A 25,219-nucleotide genomic window follows, 5' to 3' on the forward strand; every position below is an offset into this window, starting at 1 on the left:
GGAGAAAGGGAGTGAGGGATATCGGATGGTAAATCAAGAGTTGTCACGGTCGAGGTTGTTGTTCGGAACAGGATCGAGGTTGACCGCAGACGCAGATGGGAGTCGACTTGTGACAATACAACACGTACCGAGATTACCGAACAATTTTACAGCACCGCATTTTCTCCCTGCGCCGCCTGCCTCTTAACCTCACATTTCACTTTGTGTTTGAGGTCCCTCTATTTTCCGTGCCAAAGGAGCGCTTTTAACACAGACGGATCCTATCCCATTCGCGTGGCAGGTGCACAAGAGCCCAGATTGAATCGAGCCTTGATACACGCCCTTGTACGGACACTTACCAATCTGCCGTAAATTCTCCTCGTACATCTTTTCAACGTCCTTCAACGCAAGAGGCACACCGCTTCCCTTTCAACAGTCGCCGTCGACAACTCCTTCCGTTTCACCAAGCCGCGCCGTCTTCTCACTCCTTTCCTCCGCAATGTCGCGAAGTAACAAGCTCGCGCCCGAGGCAAATCGGATCCTCTTTGTTAAAAACCTTGCGTACGATATCGACACCCCTGCCCTCTTCGATCTCTTTGGGAAATTCGGTCCCGTACGCCAGATTCGCTTAGGTACATCGAATACTACAAAAGGCACAGCCTTTGTGGTCTATGAAGACGTCTTGGACGCGAAACAAGCGTGCGACAAGCTGAACGGGTTCAACTTTCGAAACCGGTATCTGGTCGTGCTATACCATCAGCCGGAGAAAATGAAGATGGAGGTCAAGGAGGACATTGTGATGAGGCAGGCAAATCTGGAGAGGATGAAAAAAGAGCATGGCATCGAGTAAAGGAGCATCACCGTCGTACGCAGGCTGATTGTCCGCGGCCGGAGTGCTGAGGGCGCAAGGGCGCAAATGGAATTGTCCGAGGTTTTGCCGCGACATAAAAATTCAAGTTGACGGCCGAGTTTTCACACAACAAAATGACCAGATATTTCGGTGTCGAGGCCTCGTAGTCGACTCAGGCTATTGCAAAGTCAAAACCCTCACGGGGCATCAGGAGAGTTGCTGGGTCTCCGGCAAGTTCACAAGTGGGTTATTTTCGTTTACTGTCCGCGTCACTGGCACGGTTATATTCCCTTCTAAATCACCGCCAAACCCACGACCATGGACGATCATATCGTGGGTGTTCTTGGTGGCGGCCAACTAGGACGTATGTTAGTAGAGGCCGCGAACCGCCTCAACATCCAGGTTGGAGTCCTTGATGCCGACAGCGCTCCTGCGAAATATCTGGCAAACCATGACATGCATGTTACTGGATCATTCGCCAACGCATCCGACGTTAAGGCACTCGCTTCTGGATGTGACGTCCTGACCTACGAGATCGAGCATGTCGATACCGAGATTCTTGAAAAGCTGGAGGCGGAGAAACCGTTTATCGAGGGCACCCAATGGTCGCGATTTCAACCCAGCTGGCGAACGGTCAGGACAATACAAGACAAATTCACTCAGAAGCAGCATTTTGCAAAATATTCAATTCCGATCTCCAAGTCCATTGCGGTCAGCCCGTCACAGCAAGGACTGATAGATGCCGGCGAGATACTTGATTATCCATTCATGTTGAAATCTCGAACCCAAGCCTACGATGGAAGGGGTAACTTTCCGGTCAAGTCGATGTCCGACATAGGACCTGCCATTGCAGCCCTCGCAGAACGACCTTTGTATGCCGAGAAATGGTCTCATTTCAAACAGGAGCTCGCAGTCATGGTTGTTAAAACTGCCCAGGAAGACGATCCAGACGCGTGGGAGCAGCATACCTTGGCGTACCCTACTGTGGAAACCGTTCATGAAGACAGTATCTGCAAGCTTGTCTATGTTCCGCCCAGGGATGTCTCGCAGGAAGTCGCACGGGCAGCCCAAGATCTGGCTCGACGCGCTGTTTCAACCTTTCGGGGAACTGGCGTCTTCGGCGTTGAATTGTTCCTCCTTCCTGACGACAGCCTCCTCGTTAACGAAATCGCGCCCCGCCCTCACAACTCTGGGCATTATACAATTGAGGCATGTCACATGTCCCAATTCGAAGCACAGATCCGTGCTATTCTACCTGATCTGGCCTCAAAGATCCCAGCTGGGGCGACGGATCTAACAGTCAATGCGGCAATTATGTTGAATATTCTCGGAGGTCCACAGCCTGACTCCCATACGCTGGTCGCCAAAGCCGCACTTGACGTGCCGGGGGCGAAAATTCATCTCTATGGGAAGGGTGAGGGACGACCAGGACGGAAGATGGGACACATTACAATCACCGGATCAAGCTTATCGGAATGCGAGATCAAAATGCACCCTCTGATTCAGATGGTCGACGCCATACGCGTGCATCGCCACGATCGGTCTGGTGAGCCATCTGTTTCCTCGATTCTCAAGACTCAGGCCGAGCTCCTCGGTGCAAATCCCGCACCGTCTGCTCGGGCTGTCGTGGGCGTGGTAATGGGGTCTGACACCGATCTGGCTACGCTTCGCCCCGGCCTCACGCTACTTGACTCCATGAACATTCCTTACGAGGTGCACATTACCTCGGCTCATCGCACGCCGCAGTACATGCTTGACTTTGGCAAATCTGCAGCTAGTCGTGGGCTGAAAGCTATAATAGCGGCGGCTGGTGGTGCAGCACACTTGCCGGGTATGATGGCCTCGGAAACGCCAGTGCCCGTCATTGGCGTGCCCGTGAAAGCCAGCTCTCTGGATGGACTGGACAGCCTGCTGAGTATTGTGCAAATGCCGCGGGGTATTCCTGTAGCTACGGTAGGTATCGGGAACTCAGTCAATGCAGCGATTTTGGCAGCTAGGATTGTGGGATCAAGCGACGAGAAAATACGGAAGTGGGTTGCAGACCACCTACAGAAGATGAACGATGAGAACATGGAGAAGGAGTACCGACTGCAGAGAGAAGGCTGGAAAGTTTACAAGAAATTGGACGGGTAAATGGCGCAATGCTTGAGGAGATCCCCGATGTTGTCAATTTTTCCAAAAGATGGGCGGATGGACATGATATTGCTTTTGGAACTCATTCCCGCACCGCCAATATTGCCTGTTGTACAAAGTTGATCCTTCCGGCCTTTCCCAGAAGGAATCGTAATAGAGGGAGATCGAATACGAACTCCCACGTCACACATCATCTTCTTTTGAACCTACTATCAGCCAGGACCACAACTTTGCCTTGTCCACCGTTGTCGACCAAGAAAACCAGGAAATAGTCGCCTCCAAAATCTCACAGATTCCCGGACAGTGCCTCCGGGGAAGGCAGACCATGGTCTGTTACACAACAGACTTTGGTGGATGGGCAGACAGTTTGAAGGAGTCACAGCATCATCGGTCTGTGACTTTCCGGGCCGGGAAGATCAAGGTCGAGATTGCATCCGAGTCGAAGAACAGGTGGCACCGTCTAACGTGATCATGGAACACAAGCTGTGCCTAACGTAGCCACTGTAGTTAGTAGGTCGAGGTGGTTGTCATTGAGATAACCTTGATTTTGCATCTACACAAGTGCACCCATGTGGAAGGCTACCGCTGGGTGGTTGGATAAACACGATGTACACCTTCGATCACTTTCACAGGTATGCACAGTATGTTCCACTCAAGCTTTTTCTCATCAGACCGTAATATTCCTTATTTTTGACTTTGGGTGCAAGGTCGATATGTACGAACGGGGTAAATGGCGGCGAAACACGAAAAAGTGCGAGAAGCGAACGCGGGCCAGGCGAGGAGGTCGGGACACAAGAAAAATCGACTACGAGGTAGACTTCCAGATCCCCAGAGTCCAGCGGCCACGGAGTAATTTATCTGGTAATTGTGGCCAGAGTGAGATGAGAGATGTGATTTGATGGATGCTTTGATGTTAAAGGTGACTCAAAGGACGATCCCTTGAACTCGCTCTCGTTTCTCCAGTCCTGCCACGCCTGCGCTCCCTCACTTTTTCCTCATTCCTCATTCCCCGGCCCCCAAATGGCTTTGCAACCCGACAATCACTGCCTGCCTTGGGCCCTTGTGAGCAAGGGACTGGCTTGTCCTCGCTTGAGTGTGTGAGTCTTTTTGCGGAGAAGCTCGCATTCCCAAGCATCTCCCTTGCAATGGATGAATGCTGTGTGTCCATCTCCCACCGGTCAACGTGTCCAGGCCTCACTCATGCCCACAAGTCATCCCACCCTTTTCACCACATTTACCCCTTCTAGAGTCACTTCCCCAGCCTTGACCGCTTGGTCGGTGTATTGGGCATCAATGCACTCACACTTGCACCTCCCCCGATTGCGTGCGGTGGTGGTGGTGATGCAGAGCATAGTTGGATCTCCACAGCAAGTCAAGCACAGCATACAAGAGTACAACACACAAGCACAGCTGAAGGAGCCTCTTTGCTGGCCCACATCTCGCTTCCGACTAAGGACAAGAAGGGAGAAGTACTCGTAAGAGAAGGAAATGGGGCGCTGGGGCGCTGGACACATCCGGCGCCAGGAATCATCCCCCCGTCTTGTGGTGATATCCACCTGCATTCTCTCCCCGTGGCCGCCTTCTCTTCCATGCCCTTCTTGCATTGCTGGTTTCTCGGGTTGCCCATTCCGCGTGTCACATCCGCACGGCGGCCGAGGAGAATTTGGGGGCAGGTTTTCTTGCATTTCCAATCCACCAGGGTGTCCCCCAGACCGACCGGGGCATACGAGATGGCTGTGAGCCAACCAAAAAGAAAAATTCAACAAAAAAACTTGGAAAATCACAAAGCCTACCAACCGGGATTCGGTGATAAAACTCTACTGTGCCGGGATAATACGAGTGCGGGATGGACACGATGGGAAAAGCGAATTTTGCATCAAGTAAGCTGTTTGTGACTTGGCAGCTCTGCAAGCCTCCAAACGATGGTGCAGCTCATTGTGTCTCTCTAATCACCAACCAGTGGATTAGGACCGCAAGTCCGTACCAACGCGTAGGTAAAGACTCCTGCATGCCTCACACCGGTACGAGTAAGTTTCCAAAGCATCGGAAATGGATTTGCCCACTTTGATTAGCCGAACTATGGGACTATGGGGAGGACGAGAAGTTTGCTTGCTTCGGATCCTCTTTCAAATCGATCGAGAGCACGTCACCCCCTTCGACTTGCAGTGTGCAGCACACAAAAAGGGGGCGATCAATCGCCTCACGGATCCCACCGATGCATACCAGGAAAGGGCGATCAATTGTCTCAATCAAGGCCCAGAATAACAAACCACAAAGAAGGGGAGGAAATCCAAGGGAGGAAACTCACGGTCAGGCCCCGTGTGCAGAACAAACACCAAGGAATTGGATGCTCCTGAATGTCCTCCAGTCAATGACCGAATGGGCTTGATTGAATTACCATCGGCTCGACTTTTACGGCCTAGTCCTCTCATCCTGTGGCTCGGGTCCATTCCATCACCCCCTGCTCGATGGCCCGGCGCGCCTCGTGGCGCTCCGGGGAAACCTCTGGTGGCTTTTGGGGGAGCTGACAAGGTCCAGCCGGATTCGTTTGAAATGCGACAATCCCACGTCGCCTTGACCGCTAGATTTTTGGGGGACCCGAGCATTTGCTCAGCACTCCCACTCCCACCCTGACTTGCGAAGGGGTATATTTGACCCAGGCTCCCTCAGAAAAAAAAAATAAAGGTCCCATGAGATCTCTACTTCCTTCTTCTTCCATCACTGTACCCAGAGATAATAATCAGCCATTAGTATCAGTCCATTGACGAATATTTACCACTATCTTGTTCCATCCTCCACCAGCCTTGGACCTTGTACATTTGTACCTGCAGCAACTGCCGATCAACGCGGCTAGCGAACATATCAAGTGCCGACCATCAGGACTTGTGAGTTGATCATCACCTCGATAAATACTGGGTCTATTTGAATTAGCACTGACCAGCACTTGATAGCTCAAGCACATCCCTATCTTTCTACATCCTTTGAACCCTGCTATAGACCCGGCCACCATGCAACGCATCTCATATCGCTCTACCGTGCTGTCGTCCGAGACGTCAAGCCGCGACATGCACAAAGCCTTCGAGGCATCACCACGCCCCAAGTTTGTTTCCTACACCGATCGACGGCAGCATGCTGAGACTCATCCTCCTCCACCCCCACCATCACCAGTCCATTGGACCCGTGAGAAGCAGAGCCGCTAGGTGTCGGTTCTCTAGCAGGGTGTTTCGGATTTCATTGAGTCTGGTTGGCGAATAGAGCGTTGTGTGTTCAAGGATTTGGCTTCCGCACTGTCATTCATAGGAACAAGTTGATTTTGCTTTGTGCAGCTTGGATATGGACTAATGGCAGTAACGTCGTGAAGTGAGCATGGTTGTTTTGCTCCTGTTATATAGTTATGTCGGCCTCATCGTGGGCCTCTGGAAGTCTCTCAGACGACTCGTGCATCTGAGGAGCCTTGCTATCAGATTGAGAATAAATTTCCTCCAACGTTGAGCGAGTGTCTGGAGTTGCCTGAACCACTTGTTCATTAGGATCTTGAATATCGCCACGCTGTGTTTCATGCACCGCTGCCGAGTCGACAGATGCAACATTGTCATCCACGAATGTGCGAACAACATCTGTTTCACCACGGTCCCGTTTTACTTTGACCAGCTTTTCCAGGAATGCCGCCTGTTTTCTCATCTGATCATCTTGCCTATGCTGGGCTTGTGGGACCTCGCCACTTGCACCTGCTGGGTTATTGACAGCCTGCCCATCCGGCCCCGCTCCTTTGGATGATTTCTCCTTCTTCAGCAGTTTAGCTGCCTGGCCGACGAGCTTGATACGTGACATGCCTATCAGATCGTAGTCGTCTGTTGATCGAAGAACTTCGGCGGCATCCAGCACGCCTGTATGGGTGAAGAACATGTTCGTACCCACCATATCTGCCCACATGCAGCTATACACCTGGCCTTGGTAGGAGATTATGGGATTTGCCGTGGCTAAATCGAGAATTTGCAGATGTGACGGCGAGGGCAGATGGGTATCATCGTCACCATGTCTGTTGATGCGGGAGGGTGTTTCGCGTGGCTCCTGAGCATCTTCAGCACCGGACTCTGTGAACTCGATAGCACCGGGCTCGTCCGGACCAGGGGTGGGAGGACCAGAGTTGGTTAATTTTCTTTTGGCCGGCGTCACTGGCTTGGGAGGCACGGGGACGTTGGATTTGATGTTAGAGTTCCAGGACGACAGGTCAATGTCCACGAGGAAGGTCTGCCCAGAAGAAGAAAATGTCAAGGAACGAACAGCTTTTGTGGTACATGAATGGCAAAGAGAGCGGCTTGGTTTCAATCCATTGCAAAAGATGCCCTACCTCTGTCTCGGCGTCGTCGTATTCATATTCAAAATCATCTTCCAAGGAGTGTTGGTGTTGATCCATGACGGGTGATCATAACGACAGTGGTCATGCACCCATTAAATTGGGTTCTGAGATGTCGAAATGCGAGTCCTACAGAAGGTGATGGGATGGGGTAAGATAGGTTGACAGAGAGTACCTCTCCTAACTGCTTCACTCCCATGTTCAGAAGCCCAGTCCAAGTTTTCTCTGAATCACGTGATTATCACAAAAGGATTTCAAATGACACGTCACAGAGTCTTTACTCTGCATCTACGTCCCGCAACCGTCTCTCTTGGCCCCTCGCTCTCTCCCGGGCCTCACCCACTCTGCTCGATCTAGAACCCAAATTCAGAGTGCCTAGTTCTTTGACGATGCGATCCCTTGCTTGCTGATAGCTACATCTCCTCCATCCCATCCAACGTGCTATAAATTCCTGACTCCATTGGAGGTCTCACCCCACCCTTCCTGATCTCACACTGGCAAGGAAAAACAAGCCCAGAGCTTGGGATGAAACAGCCAGGTGCAAGCAATGAAACAAGTCAAGATCAGCGACTGGACAAGGTGGTACATCAGGGCAGATGGATTGGTCTACCTTGACCGACTCAAGTCCGGATCAGGCTTTCCTTTTGTTGGGTGGTTGCGGGCGTCGCTACGTTTAACCACTGCCTGCAGGGTTGACACCGGCTAGCGCCCGGATTCTGACGAGCAAGTGGTGAAGTCATTGGCGGCATTTGGGTCAATGACAGGTCAGGGCGAGCCAAAGGTCAATCCGAGACAATCGAGGCAAAGGGATCAGGGACAGAGGGAGCGGAGGGAACACCTGGTGCCCGTCACCTCCGTCATTATTGCCTCTTTCTCTGACCCCTCTCAGCTTCTCCTTCAGCCCGTGCATTCCAACTTTCTTTTCACTCACAATCATCACATGTATCCATCTCTGGCATGTGGTACTTCGTCTCTTCCCTTGGATATTCATTCAATCAGGACACCAAGCTTGACTGACCTGACAGGCCACTGACTAAAGTAGCCGCCCCCGCCAATCACTCGTCAGACGCAGATAAGGTACCATCGAAAACAGAAAACACCCCCAGCGAAACCCCTCAACACAACTCGCCCCGGAGGCTCGGACATTCGGTCAGCCTGCGTCCCAGTCGCCAATCATAGCAAAGAGTACGTCAATGCTTTCCTTTTCCTGGACGTCGACACCTGTCTTACACATTCGGCGCGCGGAACTTGGCGGAATGGTCTCTGTATCACAGTATTATTCATGCCCCCTTCACCAGCGGGACTCCCAGCAAAACCCCCAAAGGCAGCTTTTCGGTCGCTTACGGCGGCGGAGAGTAATGCGATGACGCTGAGAGTCAATGGCATTACTCCTCCCGTCGTAACCCATTGTTGCTCCCCTCCAGCACCTTAGACGCATTTCCCTCAATGCAGTCACCGCGCTCCCCTCCCGGGGGCCTTGCTGGGCCGCATTCCCGCTCTCGCCGTAACATCCGCGTGGGTGGATGAGGCTGTGGTCAAATCACATTCCTTCCCTTGTTGTCAGCTTGCCTTCCTCGTGATGTTCTGGCTAATCATTTCGGGTTCGCTCTTATGTACAGTGGCCTTAGCCTTGGGGTCCCATCATGCCAGCCAACCACCGCTTACTCGATCATTATATACCGTTACGGCGGAACCCTCTATAACTCCCATCACTTCCTCCCCCGCGGCCTGGGTCCCTCCAGCACACGACCAGCTTCTCCTCGCCGCACCACCGTCCTCAGACACAGAACTTGATTCGGCAACGTCCACCATCATCGTCCCCGTCGAACCCAACACCACTGAATCCAATCCCCCATATGAACCGGTGACTGGGAAGGCCCTGGAGGGAGAAGAGCAGATGGGTCCTGTCAAGACAAAGGCCACCATTGGTGTGCTGTCGACACTTATATTTTACATGTGCGCCAACAGTGTATTGAGGGCCACACGTCCAGAGGTATTCATTTGGCAAGACGAAGACCGAGAGGAATCCAGCTGGATCGCTACCTCACGGTATTGGCTCGACAGGAAATGCTGTCGATGGCTGGGTGTCTGCGGTGCATTCCACATGCACTATATCTCGGAACACGACAAGTTCGGCCATCGTCCCTCGATTGATCACCGAGAGCGAGTGGTGGTACCCACGCCTGACTGGGACTGGCAGCATGCCTGGACTGAGGGCAACGACCGCCCTGAAGATTGGACCGACGATGAACGGGTCCTGAGGGTGATCCCGGACTACGTGTTCGAGTATGCTCCTCTCGTCCACCTCTACTCGGGAGAGCAGTTCTGGCCCTGCGACATTGCTGAGCACCTCTACCACATCACCCCAACCTTGAACTACACCCCGGTCCAGTCCGAGCAGCAGCATCCATCACTCCAAAACTTGGACGAGCTGAACAATTGGGACAAGGGCCGGTGGGTGTTTCTGACCAGCAACGACAACGTGGAAGAACGGCCAGACTGGTTGGAGGGAGAGAAGAACATCCCAACAGGACCGTCGAGACCAGATGACCCGTTAGAAGGCAATGAGGGCTGGGTCCACAAACCAGGACGGACATATCTACAAGGTGTGAAGGATGCATTGGACGACGCGAAAGAATGGTTTGCACCGGACTTGGATGACTTTGAGGATGGTGATGATTTTCAAATGACAACCTCGGGCCAATCAGAGCAGACACAGGCCGCACGCCGGATTCATCATGAATTGAGACGCTCAACAAGTCGGGATCACGCGCCGCCAGACAGGCTGCGAGGAGGTCGAAGTGATGCACCTGCAGTTCTTGTCACCGTCAACAAGGGCCATGGCATCGTCGACGCTTTTTGGTTCTTCTTTTACAGCTTCAACTTGGGGAACGTGGTGCTCAATGTCCGGTTTGGCAATCACGTGGGCGACTGGGAACACACCGCCATTCGATTCCAACACGGCAAGCCCAAAGCCGTGTTCTTCAGTGAGCACAACTTCGGATCCGCCTACAGCTACGATGCCGTGGAGAAAATCGGCAAACGCCCCGTGATCTATTCCGCTTACGGGACTCATGCCATGTATGCAACTCCTGGCACTCACCCCTACATCTTGCCATGGGGGATCCTCCACGACCTGACAGACAGGGGGCCTCTATGGGATCCAGCTCTGAATTCGCACGCTTATACATATGATTACAAGAACGACACGCTGCGGTCGTCTAACCGCACCCCGAATGCCCCGACCAACTGGTTCCACTTTGCTGGACATTGGGGGGATAAGTTTTACCCTCTGGGTGATAAAAGACAATATCGATTCGCCGGACAATACCATTATGTCAACGGTCCCCTCGGTCCGAAGTTCAAGCACTTGGGGAGGAAGAAGATCTGTCAAGGACCAGAGAGTTCTCCTTGTGTTGTCAAGAACTGGCTAGGCAGTGGAGATAAGATTGGCCATTTACATCTGTCCGACCCAGAAGCGGAGGAAGGAGACAACAACCTATAGATGACTACGCGGAGATGGTGCAGACGAGACACGAGTTATGGACATGACTCTTGCTATGTTTTTGTTTTGTTTTTTGATATTTTTACAGTCCTTTGATGACCAGCATCATGATACCCTTTGCGATACATTTTGGGCGGGCGAGGGATTGGAATTTGTGGTTGGCGGCGTTCCGGGATGGCGTTCTTGAGGATCTGGGGGATCTCTGTTTTATTATACCCATCACACCCTCCTGCCATAGACAGGGTTGGATACCTACCATAGCTACTGTACCAGTTAGGGAGAAGACATTTGGAGAAGTGAAGAGAGTTGGATGTTGAATGAGTGTGTTCATCACCACAACCACTAGACACAACTGGTCTCCATTGAAAAATTCCCCGCGTGTCCAGCATTACAAATATCAAAGTGCACAAGTACGACGAATGAGTACATAGAGCCACATAACAGCTCCCACACCGCGCGACGAAGTCTGTGCTTGACTTGACTATGCATCCCTGGATACATAAATATCCGGGGCTTGACGCACAACGGCCCAGGACCTCATATCTCCGGGATTTCATACATGTACTCGGCACTGAGTTAGTGCTACCACTTCTACGGGTAGCTCCTCTAGCTCCTCCAAGGGATTTCTTTGAGGGTCCTACGAGTACATAGGATCTACCCGTGTTCGATGTAGCTTAGTTAGTGGTTCTAAATATGTACCTAGTCACCTCCTCGGTAGTACTAGGCACTCGTGCGAGAGGTACTGTAATGTACCGAGTATGTACAAGTAGGTACTCGGTACTGCGGTACTGTCCCTCGAGGTGCTGTACCGAGTACAGGTAGAACGCATCGTAATTAGCGGGTTTTTTGATGCGTCTCACCGAGTCCATCTCACCCCTCCAACTAACTAACTCCCCCAACCTCCTCGTTTTTCGATTATCCCGCCATGCCAATGCCACTTGCGGAGAGTGGTTCCGAGTACGAGGTACATAGTAGAATTCGCCAAATATAAAATACCGAGGACTCGTAAGCAATCGGTGGGTGGGTGGTACTAGGTACTTTATGGCATACGCTAATGCTCAATGGTCCGTCTGTTCTCTGCATAACTACCCAGGTACGAAGTGTGGGCACATACTATGGCCTACGCACCCCGCAGGCACCTGGTACCTAGACACATGACTGCCCAGGGGCCTTGTCCTGGAGAGGTGTGTCGAGTTCCCAGGAAAATGCTTCCTGGGCGCAATAGGGTCGGGTTTTGTTACACCCATTCATTTCGTAGTCTGTGACTTTTCCTCCAGCCTGAGAAGAAATACCTACGTTCCGAGTGCATAGGAACCAGACTACACGCCCTCCAAGTCAATGGTTTGCTGCCGTAAATATCCTAAGCTGTATCTTGCCTGTTTACCCTGTACTAAAGGCGTGTATGTATATATGTCTACATTGCTGCTCGTCAGGTCACTCCTCACCGAACCTCACCCGCCTTCCCTTCTCCTGTTCTCGATGCACGTAGACACCCGCCAGTTCCGCCCTCGGGGGCAATCTACAAATCTCTCTTCTCGATAACTCAGCTGATGCGCGGGTGGCGCTCCTTCCATCTGGGTCTGGTTGGGGAAACGAATAGCCGGATCCTGCTCTCGCCCTCCAGCCCATCGAACGCACTCGACGGTCGGGTCGCTGCGGCCGCATTGCTGTGGAACAAGCGGTATCCCCCGGATGTCGCAATCAGGGCGGACTCGGTTGTAGGTTTCGTGGTGGTGATGGTGGTGGTGCACGATGATGTAGAGAAGAGGGACGATACACGAACAAAGGCGACAAACAACCCCATACAGACGTATCGTGCACTTCGGCCATCTCGGAACCCTTGACTAACCCAGCTACATGATAGCTGACCTCATAGTTGCAAAGGTACCCAGGGTGTAGGTACTATAGATGGAAATGCTGCGGTATCTGTATCTTGGTCTGGGGTCACTCAGGGCACGCACCACTACTAGATCATGAAGTGGACGTGGTTTTCTGTCTTGATGGATTCTCATTCTCGGACGGAGCGGCGATTGTCTCTGCCAAAAAGAGGCGGGAGGGAGGTAAGTTGAAGGATGAGCAAGCTTGGAGGTTTGCCTACTTCGATAGACTCTAGTTCTCATCTCTCTGGATGGATATACATGCCTTCCAGTTTGGGGTGGCTAGAATCAACCCCCTTCCGGAACTCTGAGTTCATGTCGAGTTCTAGTCTGATGTGCTGCCGCATAGCCAATGGCTGCTGGGGCTTGGGATTGGTTGAGGAAAAGAATCATCACTTCGAAAGTCAGGTTCTCTCCCAGGCTACCCCGTACACACTTCGGCGACTGGTAAGGCTGACACGCTGAATGGCAAGGCTGAGGAATGTCTTGGCAGGGTCATGACCTCAAAGCCCCGCCGGCAAGGCAACGGTTCTTGGTCCATTCCAAAGGACTGCGCCTCCGACTGCTGAGTGAATTTTGTAAGATCTTCATGCCCGCTCCGTCTGAGCAAGTCAGACGAACAACTTGCAATCGAGACGAATACATGGGACAATAGCAATCACGACAGTGCACTGTCCCCGCCACCGCACATGCACCCACCTGAACTCTTCCCCTCGTCAGCTGCCGAGTTGCACCATGATCTCGTTTCAGCCGTCCAGTCCTCGCAACTCTCCACAAGTCTTACAGTAACAGCCACATCTATACTCTTCAGTATAGCGACAGCAGCTGCTTCTCCTCCTCTTACCGTCATATCTTCGCCGACTCCATCACCCTCTTCAAGCATGTCCGATGACAATAGCAGTGGCGAATGCAAACTACTAGGCCCTTTCGCTATATTGGTGCAGGGAGCGCTGGGCGCTTTGGCACTATTATCCCTGGTTTACAAGAGATGGAGAGAAAGGCCACAGCGACCTCTCAAGGTCTGGTCTTTTGACGTGTCCAAACAAGTCGTCGGGTCGATCCTACTCCATCTATTAAACCTCCTCATGTCGCTTTTCTCCTCTGGCAAGATAGGTGAGACTGTGGTGAATGCAACAGCAAGTACACCCGGGTCTGAAACAATTGCGGAATACCAACCAAATCCCTGCTCATTTTACCTGCTCAATCTGGCCATTGACACGACTATCGGGATCCCCATCCTGATCGGCATACTCAAGATTTTGACGATCGGTGCACGGTATACACCTCTCGCGAATCCTCCCGAATCGATCGAATCCGGAAATTATAGCACACCCCCCAAGGCCTCCTGGTGGGCAAAGCAATGCCTACTCTACTTTTTAGGATTGATAGGCATGAAGATTTGTGTATTTATTATTTTTCAACTTTGCCCTTGGTTAGGACCCGTTGGAGACTGGGCACTTGGATGGACAGAGGGCAACGAGGCTGTTCAGATTGCATTTGTCATGTTCATCTTTCCCTTGATTATGAACGCAGCCCAGTACTATATCATCGACACATTCATCAAACAGAAGAAGGGACCACAAAATGACAGCGAAGAAGAGATAGAGCATGAAAGAGGTGAAGAGCATGGTTCTTTGTTGCCAGATGCAGGATCCGATCATGGCCACTCACTCGATGAGGACGAGGTCTGCAAAGCCAAAAGTTTGGCCTCCAGCCAGCTCGAGAGGGTCATCTCATATGACCCGGACAAGGACGGGCACGTGGTTGAGAACGAACGACCAGGCGAGAGCAGCAGCTTGACCGCTCACGCCGAGGAGGAAGGCTTGGAGGACCGGCCTCGGATATGATTTGGGATGTTTGTTTGCATTGCTTTGGATGGAGTACCGAAAATGGGAAAGTAGCCGCACGGGAGCTCACGGGACCTGGTATATTTGGATAGTGGCAAAGAGGAATACACGCATGGAGGACCAGACCGCCACATGCGGACGGCCTGAGTTGTTATGGACAATCTCTGCATTTCGATTACGTCTGATGTTACTCCGCATCAACGATTCTGGGGATTCAGTTCCCCTTGTAAAATCTGAAGGGAGATCGTGACCTCTATCCCTGCGCTCAACGGTTTCAGCATCTCCAAACAGTACACATCATCCTGTTGACGCCGACGCTAAGCGGCGCGAGGCGGGCGAGGTTGGGTAATCGGGGGGGGCAGCTGATAGGGCGGTGCCCCTGCGCCGCCTGCGTGGCAATGGATCTGGTTAAGAGGGGCTCCATCTGTACCTGAAAGCCCTTTCGCTCGGAAGGTCACTATCCAATTGCGGGGGAAACTGGGCGATGTTGTCTCGTAACAAGTTCCTGAATTCTCTCATTCCATCTCATTCCAGTAGCCCATGTGATGTAGTTTGATGAAAATTCTTTTTTGCTCGCGGGGCGTGTCCGTCTTGAAAGATTCCATTGTATAAAAACGGCTCACGGATCCGCCCTTGCTACGCCCAACGAAACCCTCCATTCACATTCCCCCAAAGCCATTTGAACACTTTGCGTGTACTTCCGCCCCAAAGCCGTGTTTCAGCTGCGGTGAGACTTCTAGCTATCCGATATCTTTCTATTTCTCTTATCGAACCGGCACTATTGGCGATCACAAGGGTCTGACGGAGGCCGTTATCCTGTGGCCAGCCTCATTTAGTCTCGTTTGTTCTCATAATCAGTCCAATTCCCGCCGCAACGGCCATACCAGAAACCCCCCAGGGGCATAGGGTGCGGCTGACAGGCTCACCTATCAAGACAGTACACCATTAGCTGAACCTACCCATTACCCGTACAAAAGAGCTCCCGGGCTCGACGTCTGCCTCTGCCGCATTCATCTTCCATCTTACATTCCCTTGGTTTTGTCGTTCACTGTTCTGGTCTGCCATCAAAATCGCGACTTGTCTTCCCTGGGCACACTCGTTTTCTAAACGACCATGGATCATCTCTCAGTCAACGGCGACCAGCCGCTGAATCCGGCAAGACACAAGCTGGTTGAGCAAGTCATCAGGACACCAGGGAGACAACCCTCCCCGCAACCGACTTTGCTAGGAGTGCCCGGGGCATCCCAATCCAATCAATCGTTACATCGTATCCTGTCGGACCATAGTCCCGGATATGTGGCTCCTCAATTCGAAGGCAAGAGGGCGCAAATGGAAGAGGGTACGTCGGCAGATCATGGTAACATTGACGAAGAGAAGCTTACAGCAGCGCAGTTATGGACCTCATCGAAGAGAAGGGCTTTCTGCCCACCGAATTTATTGCCTCCGAGACCGAATGGTTTTACAATTCCCTGGGAATCGACGACATGTACTTCTCCACGGAAACCGTCGAAGCCGTGGCAAGCAACATCCTTTCGTTGTATGCGGCCAAGCTCGCAGCGTATGCGCGGGATGACAAGAAGCTCGAGATCAGATTGGCCAAAGAGGCCTCGGATCATGCGGTCTACATTGACACAAGCAAGCCTGGAATAAGCGTCATTGACGGGCCGAGATACGAACAGAGAATTGACGAGAAATACATCGACGGTTCTACACCCTCAAAGAGCTTTCGTGTCGAGTCCTTCCGATCGAACAATGCTCTGCCGGAGAATCCGGACGAGTCACTGCGATGCTATTTCGTTTACGAGTGTCAATTCAAGAACCCGACTCCTGGGCCCAATGAGACGGACATCGAGGTCATCGGTGAGAAGCGATTTCTGCAAAAGGCAACACAGAAAACCAAAGAGATCTACCAAGAGATCATCACCTATGCCGTTTCCCGGACTGGCCCAGTTATCGAGATGTTCGAGATGGAGGGCACCCGAGAAAAGAGACTGGTTATTGCCTACCGTCAAGGGTCGGCCATGGGCGTGTTCAGTGCCCTGTCAGATCTCTACCACTACTACGGAGTCACGAGCTCTCGTAAATACGTTGAGCAGTTCTCAAACGGCATCACGGTCGTCTCCCTCTACTTGAAACCCGCCAGCAATGAAATTGCCAAGTCGAGATACCCTCCGATCGAGGCATCGATCCATCAAATCATCAAAGAGGTCTCTTTGCTGTTCTGCGTCCCTCAGAACAAACTTCAGGGACAGTTCGCAAGTGGGAATCTGAGCTTACAAGAGAGCATCTACGCCCACTGCGTGCACGTCTTTGTCCAGCAGTTTCTCAACCGGCTCGGCTCCGAGTATACGTCGTTGGTCGCAGCGTTGAAAGGGGACACCAACGCCAATGCGGAGCTGCTTTCAAAGATCAAGAAGCGGCTGCGAACCGAGACGTTCACCTCAGACTATATCCTCGAAATCATCAACAAGTACCCCGAGCTCATTCGTAATCTGTACTTGTCCTTTGCAAGCACCCACTACGTGCAGACTCGAGGTGAGCAGGATGATTTTATCCCCACGCTCAGCTATTTGCGGTTGGACGTGCAAAACGTTATGGACGATGCAGCATTGGCTGAGATGGTGTCAACGACCACCCAAAACCAACACGACGAGATGGTCATGCAATACTTTTTGACCTTCAACCGAGCAGTCTTGAAGACCAACTTCTACACTCCGACCAAGGTGGCACTCAGCTTCCGTCTCAAGCCCAGCACCGAATTCCTACCCGAGCATGAATATCCACAGCCGCTGTATGGGATGTTCTTGGTCATTGGGTCAGAGTTCAGGGGATTCCATCTTCGGTTCCGCGACATTGCGCGTGGTGGCATTCGGATCGTCAAGTCTCGTAACAAGGAACTTTACGCAATCAATGCCCGGACTCAATTCGACGAAAACTACAACCTTGCAAACACTCAGCAGAGAAAGAACAAGGACATCCCGGAGGGCGGCTCCAAGGGTGTTATCCTTCTTGATTGGCAACATCAAGACAAGGCTCGTGTAGCCTTTGAGAAATATATCGACAGCATTATGGACCTTCTTCTCCCTCCCACGAGCCCTGGTATCAAGGATCCCATCGTTGATCTGCATGGACAGGAGGAGATCCTGTTCATGGGTCCCGACGAGAATACCGCCGACCTCGTGGACTGGGCTACAGAACATGCCCGTGCCAGAGGAGCGCCGTGGTGGAAGTCCTTCTTTACCGGCAAGAGCCCCAAACTGGGTGGTATTCCCCACGACGCATACGGAATGACGACTCTGTCAGTCCGCGAGTATGTTCTGGGCATTTATCGCAAGCTGAACCTGGATCCGAGCAAAATCAGAAAGCTGCAGACCGGTGGTCCAGACGGCGACTTGGGATCCAACGAAATTCTCCTCAGCAAAGAGAAGTACACAGCTATCGTTGATGGCTCTGGTGTCCTTGTTGACCCGGAAGGGCTGGATCACGACGAGTTGATCCGCCTGGCCAAGAAGCGAGTGATGATCTCGCAATACGACATTTCCAAATTGTCACCACAAGGATATCGCGTGCTGGTGGACGAGAACAACGTGACATTGCCTTCTGGCGAAAAGGTCCACAACGGCATGACCTTCCGCAATACATTCCACCTCCGCGATGCTTCGCAATACGACCTCTTTGTGCCTTGTGGCGGTCGGCCGGAATCCATCGACCTGTCGAGTGCTGGCAAGCTGATCGTGGACGGCAAATGCAAGATCCCATACATTGTCGAGGGTGCCAATCTGTTCATCACGCAAGACGCCAAGCTTCGCCTTGAAAAAGCTGGCTGCGTTATATACAAAGATGCCTCGGCCAACAAGGGTGGCGTCACTTCGTCGTCACTCGAGGTCCTGGCAAGCTTGTCCTTTGACGACCAGGGATTCATTGAGAACATGTGTGTCCACAGTGATGGAACTGTCCCTGAGTTCTACAAGACATATGTGAAAGAAGTCCAAGAGACGATCAAACGCAATGCTCGACTCGAGTTTGAAGCCATCTGGCGTGAACACGAAGCCACGGGGGTGCCTCGCTCCACCCTCTCGGACCAACTGTCTCTCGCCATCACGAAACTAGACGAAGATCTCCAAAACTTCAATGATCTATGGAACAACAAGACTCTTAGACATCAGGTGTTCAAAGAGGCGCTGCCCAAGACGCTACAGGAGAAGGTGGGACTGGACAAGATCTTGAGCCGTGTGCCGGATAACTATCTCAAGTCCATCTTTGGCAGTTTCTTGGCCAGTCGATTTGTGTACGAGTACGGAGCGACGCCCAGTCAGTTTGCGTTTTTTGATTTTATGAGTAAGAGGCTCGCGGGAGCCATCTCCAACGGGCAGTGATAGGGCAGGACGGTCATAAGATGGAGCGGGTGGACAATGGGGGAAGACAAAAAGGGCCAATATTGAATGAGACGAGCATGTTAAATGGTAAAACGGTAAATGATATTCAGCGAGACGCGAGCAATAGCAATGAATGGCGATGAACGATGAAGCAATTTATAGCATGACACTATATCGTCTTGTCACTTCTTTGCCCCACGAGCACTTTTTGTTTCTGATGCGTCTACTACCTGTCACGCCCGCTTGTGTAGGTACCTATAGTCATTACTAGACATCGGGTAAGTATGTCCAGGAGATGTGCTAGATGCGGTAGAGACGTGCCAGCCTGGATGGAAGATGATCTGAAATGTGTGCATACTTTGTCGGCTGAGGAGTGGACCAGCGAGCGAGGGGCGAGCGGGCTACGGTCGTGGCTAAGGTCGTAGGCGTGCTCGTGTGGGATGTATTGGTTTTGGGCCTTTCGGGTGCACAGCCGTGGCGGTTGGTGCCCTGGATGTGGGAGCTCGTCGTACTGGCGCTGAGGCTGAGGCGATAGAGAGATGTGTCGACGCCAACGCGGATACTTTCGTTGCCGGCCCCTTGCTATCCGCCTGCGTAGCGACCTGTGCACCAGGCTTCTCGTCCAGGTCGTGAGGGCGAACGTGAGTGAGAACATCTTCTTTCCCTTCTTCATCGTCATGACCACCACCACCACCACCGCCGCCTACAGCCTTCCCCTCTCCCTCTCCCTCCTGCCCTCCCTCCTCCACTCCCACTTTCTTTCGTTTCTCCCTCTCCTTCCGCTTGACCTTCTTCTCGCGGTTCCGTCGCGTGCGCTTCTCCCGCTCCGTCTCCTCGGTCGCCTTGGCCTGGGCGGCGAGTTCTTGGCGCAGAGCGAGCCGCCGACGGAGGAGGATGCGGCGTTTCTTGGACGGTCGCTTCGAGCCCGACGAGGAGGACGAGGTCGATGACCTGAGCGGTTGCGCACCGGCGGATCTATCCTTTCCGTGGAGGAGTTGGACGTGGATCAGCCGCCACGGGAGCGCGGCGCCGGGCCATTTTGTCCGTGTTGCTCGAGAGAGGATGTCGGCGGTCGATACCGCGACGTCGGCGTACTGTGTCCGTAACGCTTGTGTGGCCTCATCCGGCAGCGCAGAGGTGAAGTAGTACGAGTCGGGCCGGTGGGGGCGGAGGAAGTGCGCGTTTTCCAGGGATAACGACTCCTCGAGCGCCGCGGGCTCGGGGGTCCGTGACAGCCTGATTCGGGTGTCTGCGATGGTTGTCGTCGTTGTCGTCGTTGTCGTCGTCACATCGTCCTGAGAAGGTCGCCGGGCAGCAGAAGTAGTGGTGGTAGACCTGGACTTCTTTGACGAGGTGAATAGCCGAAACTGGAACTCTAGAGGTTCTTCCTCTCCTTCTTCTTCTCCTTCCTGCTTTGGGTTGACCGCCGATTCAGATTCTGGCTTTGTTGGTGCTCTTAGATCTGATCCCAGCTTCGCCTTTCGCTTCTGCTTCGGAGAGGACGCTGTTGGCGGCGCGACAAACTCGTACTCGAACCCATAGCTTGGTCTCAAGACATTCTCCCCGTCATCTTTAGGGTGTGTTGTTGGGCATGGCGATACAGATCTACTCGACCCTCGAGAACCTGGGAGTGTGTCGTCGACATCATCGTCGTCGTGGTCGTCTCGGAACAGATCCGATCTTTTGACCCTTTTATCGGTCAACAAATTGACCAGTACGTCTCTGGTCAGGGGAAACACCTACCTTTTTGCATCTGGGACTTCGAACATGTTTGTTTCTGATATCACGGACCAACAGACCAGAGCAACGCCCTCGTACGTATGAGTGTGTAGGGGTTATAGATCCTCAGAGGACGAATTTGTCTGTTTTTTCAAGATAAAAATTCCCAGGCCCTTTCAGACGTTCAGCGTGAGACCGATAGCGACAGCGACGACGAGACAGATGCATCGATCATATCATATCATGACATAGTCTGGCACAGCATATCCACTCGTTTCGTTGTATAGTCACGGCACATGTACCTCGTACCTTGTAATTTGCTGTGATGGCGCAATTTGTCGGTGCTGGTTACTCAGTAGAATCTTTCTCGGTGACAAGTTGATCCGAACCCCGACTTTCCCAAAAACGTGCGTATAAGCCTCCAATGAATGTGTTGGACATACATACCGAGTACAAACGTCTTGCGTCTTATTTATGAGTTGCTCCAACTATTGAGATTCTACGCTGATTAGACATCGACCTCTCTATAATCTACAGTTGAATCTGTGGTTACACTGACAAAACTACCCTCGCTCTCTCGCTTTCTAGGCTTTGAGCGCTTGCATATTTTATTTCATTTTGGCTCCGCCGAAATTTTTCCCGGGAGAGGCATCGAGTTTTGACGCTTACTGTTTCTCACCACCAAATTGCAAAAAAGGATAAACTGACGATCGAGGGCGAGATCAAAAATGGAGGTCAAAATCGACCAGGAACATATACCGACCTCATATCCAGGTGTGTAACCTATGTCTGCGTCTGCGTCTGCTCTGCCCATACATCTGCACATGCATGTGCTTTTTATGCCCCACTCTCGCCGTCGTCGTCTATTAGAAATATCTCCCTGAGCCACGGAATGACTCTGTCGACTGATCGTTGTATATAATTTGCCCTCTGCAGGTCCCGTCCACATCGCGGTCATAGGCGGCACCGGGCTCGAACATCTGCCTGATTTCCAGAAAGCCGCCGTCCTCACCGTCAACACGCCCTGGGGCACGCCCTCGTCGCCCATCACCATCCTCGAGCACCCGTCGCCGACCACCGGCAACCCAATCCCTATCGCCTTCCTGGCCCGCCATGGCCCACATCACGCACTGGCGCCTCACGAAGTCCCCTCGCGCGCAAACATCGCCGCCCTGCGCCACATCGGCGTGAGATGCATCATCGCCTTTTCCGCCGCGGGCAGTCTGGCCGAGGAGGTCAAGCCGAGGGATTTCGTCGTCCCGACCCAGGTCATTGATCGGACCAAGGGGGTCAGGCCCTGGACGTTCTTCGAGGACGGTGTCGTTTGTCACATCCCTTTTGCGGATCCGTTCGATGCAAAGGTTGGGGATGTGGTGAGACGGTGCGGCCACAGCTTGGAGGGCGATGGAGTCGTGTTGCACGATTCCGGCACCTTGATTGTCATGGGTAAGTTTTTCATTTCGAGATCTCTTCCCCTTGCATTACCATCGACCATCGATCGGGTATGGCATGCCTCTGATGTATGCATTTCTCTTTCGTGAGGTTTGGACAATTGAGCGGCTTGGCTTGAGAGCAGATGAAGCGGCCCGACAGGATCAAGTCGACGTGTAGTCCAGCGGGTGTAGTTCGCCCCCTGATGGACTCTGCGGCGACGAGGGTGATTCTGCTCGATGCGAAAGTCAGAAGGCTCAAGCTATAACGACGTTCTTTGGCATGGCTAACCATCTCTCACCGAACTTCAGAGGGACCACAGTTTAGCACTCGCGCCGAGTCGAACTTGTACCGTTCGTGGGGTGGCACGGTCATCAATATGTCGACCTTGCCAGAAGCCAAGCTTGCTGCAGAAGCCGAAATTGCATACCAGGTTATCCTGATGAGCACAGACTATGATGTACGTGCCCCTCCAACGCTGGGTCGCATTGACATTCCGAAGTCCTTGTGGCATCCCTCCTCTACACCGCACTGTCCAAACTGTCTAACACGTGAATGAACAGTGCTGGCACGATGTCCACGGCGACGTTTCCGTCGAGATGGTCATGGGTCACATGCGCGCCAACGCCGTCAACGCCCGCCGCTTCATCGCCGCTGTGCTGGACGAGCTCTCCAAAGAAGAACATGGCGACCTCGTCCAAGCAACGCATCTTGCCGGAGCGAGGAAGTTTGGCGTCAGCACATACCCCGAGGGACGGGGAGAGAAAGCACTCGAGAAGCTGAGGTGGTTGTTCGAGGGCTATTTCTGAGGCTTAGAGCATGATGATTTCACGCGACATCAAATAGACACGGGGACACACAATAAAGCTGTCAGCTCATCACCGGCAGGTAGAATAGAGAGTGAAAGGGGCAAGGGAGAGACCTTTCCTAGGCTCGGCTTCAACGTCAGGGCTCGCAATGACATGACTTCAAGACTTGTGACGACGGGGAGTAAAGATGCGCAGGAACCACTCAATCACTCGCAAAAGTGTTGTAATTTGCCTAACCGCCGATTCTCGCGCTTGGAAACTTCTTTGGATCTTCATCTTGCCGCGATTCTGCCTAAATAGAATCGAATTCTTTTCTGTTATTGGAAATTGGCTTCAAATTCCTAGGCCGTCCGCGACCTTCATCGCCGTTGGCAATTTGCAAACAAGGAGGCCGATCTAGAACTATGCCGGACGATCGTTGCTAGCCTTGCAATCGTGCGTTCTGCCCAAATATGTAACTCTAACTCTTCCCCAGGGTTTTCCGAATTTGAGAGGTCTGGAACGCATGTCTAGACATTCTTCAATATATGACGCTGGTGGCAAAGAATCTGCAAACTCTGTGACCGAATGTCAACATTCTTACACGTGTTCAAGCTTCGATATACACGGTAGAGAAGCTTGTCGAGCAAATTTACCCAACACGTGGCAGGTCTCAGGCTCCGGCAAGGCTGTAACGCTGCAGTAAACGCCACGACATGAACAGACGTCAGTAGCAGCCTTCCAAGAGTGTGATGGCCTTGTAAGGTCAGGAGCTCGCAGGTAATGAACGGCCATTTGCACTGTCGGGTCGATATTCCGTAAACAAGACAGTATTCGCTAAAGGCGATCACGTGAACTGGTGAGCTGAACGCGCTCATTGTTGATATTGATTCTTGGCAGACACGTCTCTCACTGGGAGCCTCAAAGCCGACTTCTCGACCACATTAGCCCATACGATAATTGCAGCGTTCGTGGAGCACTCCGGACCATCGGAAGAGCATGATGTTTGACATAATATTCGACTGAGACAGCTCTTGAAGCAATCGTCCAAGCTCCACGAACAACACGGGGTAGGATGCTGATCACAGATCGCGTCGCCCTGGTCTGTGCAAGCTCAGTTGTAGGCAATATTTGGAGCTGCACAAGTCGCACCAGGAAATTTCCCGGGCATGGTAGTGTCACACCGAGCGGGGGAATCGGTTATCATCTCGATTCTCGACGACACGTCCAAGAATTGCTTCTTGGTGCCCCTCAGTCAGCCTTTAACGGGGCCGCATGGCTGCGTCACCAGAACGGGTTGAGAAGCCACTGATGGAGCTTTCGAACCAATCTCGACGCAATGCGACCTGGGCGGTTTAGAAGTCCGGAGTTGGTCATACGACTATGTATGTAAACCAAGGAACCAGCAAAATAGCCCATTAATAAATGACGTAGAAGAGAGTCTCATGGTCGGCAGGTCGGCGAATGTCCTTGTTGGCTGTGCTGTTGATTGAGAGCCATCCTCAAATGGACAATGTGGGGGATCGGTGGTTGAACGCCCTAGCCGATAACAATCTTGATTAGTGTGAAACAAGCTTGCCGAAAACAAGGACCTCTGTGCTGTGTAGCTTGACAAAATGTGCTTCAGCTCTGCCGTGGTGGTTCATGAGGCAGAGGACTCCATTCCAATTCAAGGGGCCGAAAGTCGCTTGCCAGCGATGAGCCTTGCGAATTTTGCGTAAACACGTGCCTCATTGGCACGGTGTCTCCGGGGACAACAGCCACAGCCGAGGAGATGAAGCAGTCTAGGGCCTTAAACCATGCTTGAAGTGGACTAAGTATCAGTGGTGCTGATGGCCAACCGTGATAAGGACAGAGAGGATGGCGCAATCCATCTATTGAAAGACCGGAGGGGGTCATGTTCTTCTGCTGGTGCCCACGTGAATTCAGAATGGAGTAATCGGTACTGTACGAGCAATTGATGTTTATTATTCGGACAAGTATGTGCTGTGGTCTTTTACAGCCATGAAGGCAAATTTCAGCATCTAGGCCTGGACGACGGTTTGAAAAGCCTAAGAATAACTTCACGGATGTGTCCAGGCCTTGCCGTTCAGCTCATCCTCATCCGTGCTCTTACGACAACTTGATTTCCGCACGCGCCCTTCTGTGTAGGGTAATGACACAGTGCTCTTCAGGCCCGGAATTATCGGTATGGAGTTCGGTTGGCTTGACTGTGCTGAGATGGAGCAATGAGACTAGAGGACAAAAACAGAGCACAGCAGCTTCGACGTGTAGCTCAACCAGATGTGATAGGCCAATAGAGGTCGGTTATTGCACAGGGCAACCTCGCGTCATGGCGCATGAACCTTGTCGGGTCC

The 25,219-nt window shown here is 52.4% G+C and overlaps 9 protein-coding genes across 9 annotated transcripts; 7 read left to right on the forward strand and 2 right to left on the reverse strand.

The window, feature by feature from the left end:
- Nucleotides 1-478: 478 nt before the first annotated feature.
- Nucleotides 479-829, forward strand: Z517_06781 (uncharacterized protein; the record flags this gene model as incomplete). Its single annotated transcript, XM_013428520.1, has 1 exon — nt 479-829. One exon carries the CDS (start codon nt 479-481, stop codon nt 827-829), a length of 351 nt encoding a protein of 116 aa, XP_013283974.1.
- Nucleotides 830-1,147: 318 nt separating this feature from the next.
- Nucleotides 1,148-2,962, forward strand: Z517_06782 (phosphoribosylaminoimidazole carboxylase, ATPase subunit; the record flags this gene model as incomplete). The annotated part of the gene is made up of 1 exon (XM_013428521.1): nt 1,148-2,962. The coding sequence occupies one exon, from the start codon at nt 1,148-1,150 to the stop codon at nt 2,960-2,962; it is 1,815 nt and encodes a 604-aa protein (XP_013283975.1).
- Nucleotides 2,963-5,970: 3,008 nt separating this feature from the next.
- Nucleotides 5,971-6,162, forward strand: Z517_06783 (uncharacterized protein; the record flags this gene model as incomplete). Its single annotated transcript, XM_013428522.1, has 1 exon — nt 5,971-6,162. One exon carries the CDS (start codon nt 5,971-5,973, stop codon nt 6,160-6,162), a length of 192 nt encoding a protein of 63 aa, XP_013283976.1.
- Nucleotides 6,163-6,346: 184 nt separating this feature from the next.
- On the reverse strand, nt 6,347-7,379 carry Z517_06784 (uncharacterized protein; the record flags this gene model as incomplete). The annotated part of the gene is made up of 2 exons (XM_013428523.1): nt 6,347-7,213; nt 7,314-7,379. 2 exons carry the CDS (start codon nt 7,377-7,379, stop codon nt 6,347-6,349), a joined length of 933 nt encoding a protein of 310 aa, XP_013283977.1.
- A 1,519-nt stretch (nt 7,380-8,898) lies between these two features.
- Z517_06785 (uncharacterized protein) lies at nt 8,899-10,824 on the forward strand (the record flags this gene model as incomplete). Its single annotated transcript, XM_013428524.1, has 1 exon — nt 8,899-10,824. The coding sequence occupies one exon, from the start codon at nt 8,899-8,901 to the stop codon at nt 10,822-10,824; it is 1,926 nt and encodes a 641-aa protein (XP_013283978.1).
- Nucleotides 10,825-13,016: 2,192 nt separating this feature from the next.
- Nucleotides 13,017-14,548, forward strand: Z517_06786 (uncharacterized protein; the record flags this gene model as incomplete). The annotated part of the gene is made up of 3 exons (XM_013428525.1): nt 13,017-13,148; nt 13,195-13,270; nt 13,317-14,548. 3 exons carry the CDS (start codon nt 13,017-13,019, stop codon nt 14,546-14,548), a joined length of 1,440 nt encoding a protein of 479 aa, XP_013283979.1.
- A 1,113-nt stretch (nt 14,549-15,661) lies between these two features.
- Z517_06787 (uncharacterized protein) lies at nt 15,662-18,924 on the forward strand (the record flags this gene model as incomplete). Its single annotated transcript, XM_013428526.1, has 2 exons — nt 15,662-15,887; nt 15,941-18,924. 2 exons carry the CDS (start codon nt 15,662-15,664, stop codon nt 18,922-18,924), a joined length of 3,210 nt encoding a protein of 1,069 aa, XP_013283980.1.
- Nucleotides 18,925-19,337: 413 nt separating this feature from the next.
- Nucleotides 19,338-20,693, reverse strand: Z517_06788 (uncharacterized protein; the record flags this gene model as incomplete). The annotated part of the gene is made up of 2 exons (XM_013428527.1): nt 19,338-20,613; nt 20,668-20,693. The coding sequence occupies 2 exons, from the start codon at nt 20,691-20,693 to the stop codon at nt 19,338-19,340; spliced, it is 1,302 nt and encodes a 433-aa protein (XP_013283981.1).
- A 678-nt stretch (nt 20,694-21,371) lies between these two features.
- Nucleotides 21,372-22,883, forward strand: Z517_06789 (S-methyl-5'-thioadenosine phosphorylase; the record flags this gene model as incomplete). The annotated part of the gene is made up of 4 exons (XM_013428528.1): nt 21,372-21,417; nt 21,580-22,089; nt 22,386-22,534; nt 22,638-22,883. 4 exons carry the CDS (start codon nt 21,372-21,374, stop codon nt 22,881-22,883), a joined length of 951 nt encoding a protein of 316 aa, XP_013283982.1.
- Between the last annotated feature and the right edge of the window lie 2,336 nt (nt 22,884-25,219).

Source organism: Fonsecaea pedrosoi, assembly GCF_000835455.1.
Source record: "Fonsecaea pedrosoi CBS 271.37 unplaced genomic scaffold supercont1.4, whole genome shotgun sequence".
Classification (NCBI taxonomy): Eukaryota; Fungi; Ascomycota; class Eurotiomycetes; order Chaetothyriales; family Herpotrichiellaceae; genus Fonsecaea; species Fonsecaea pedrosoi.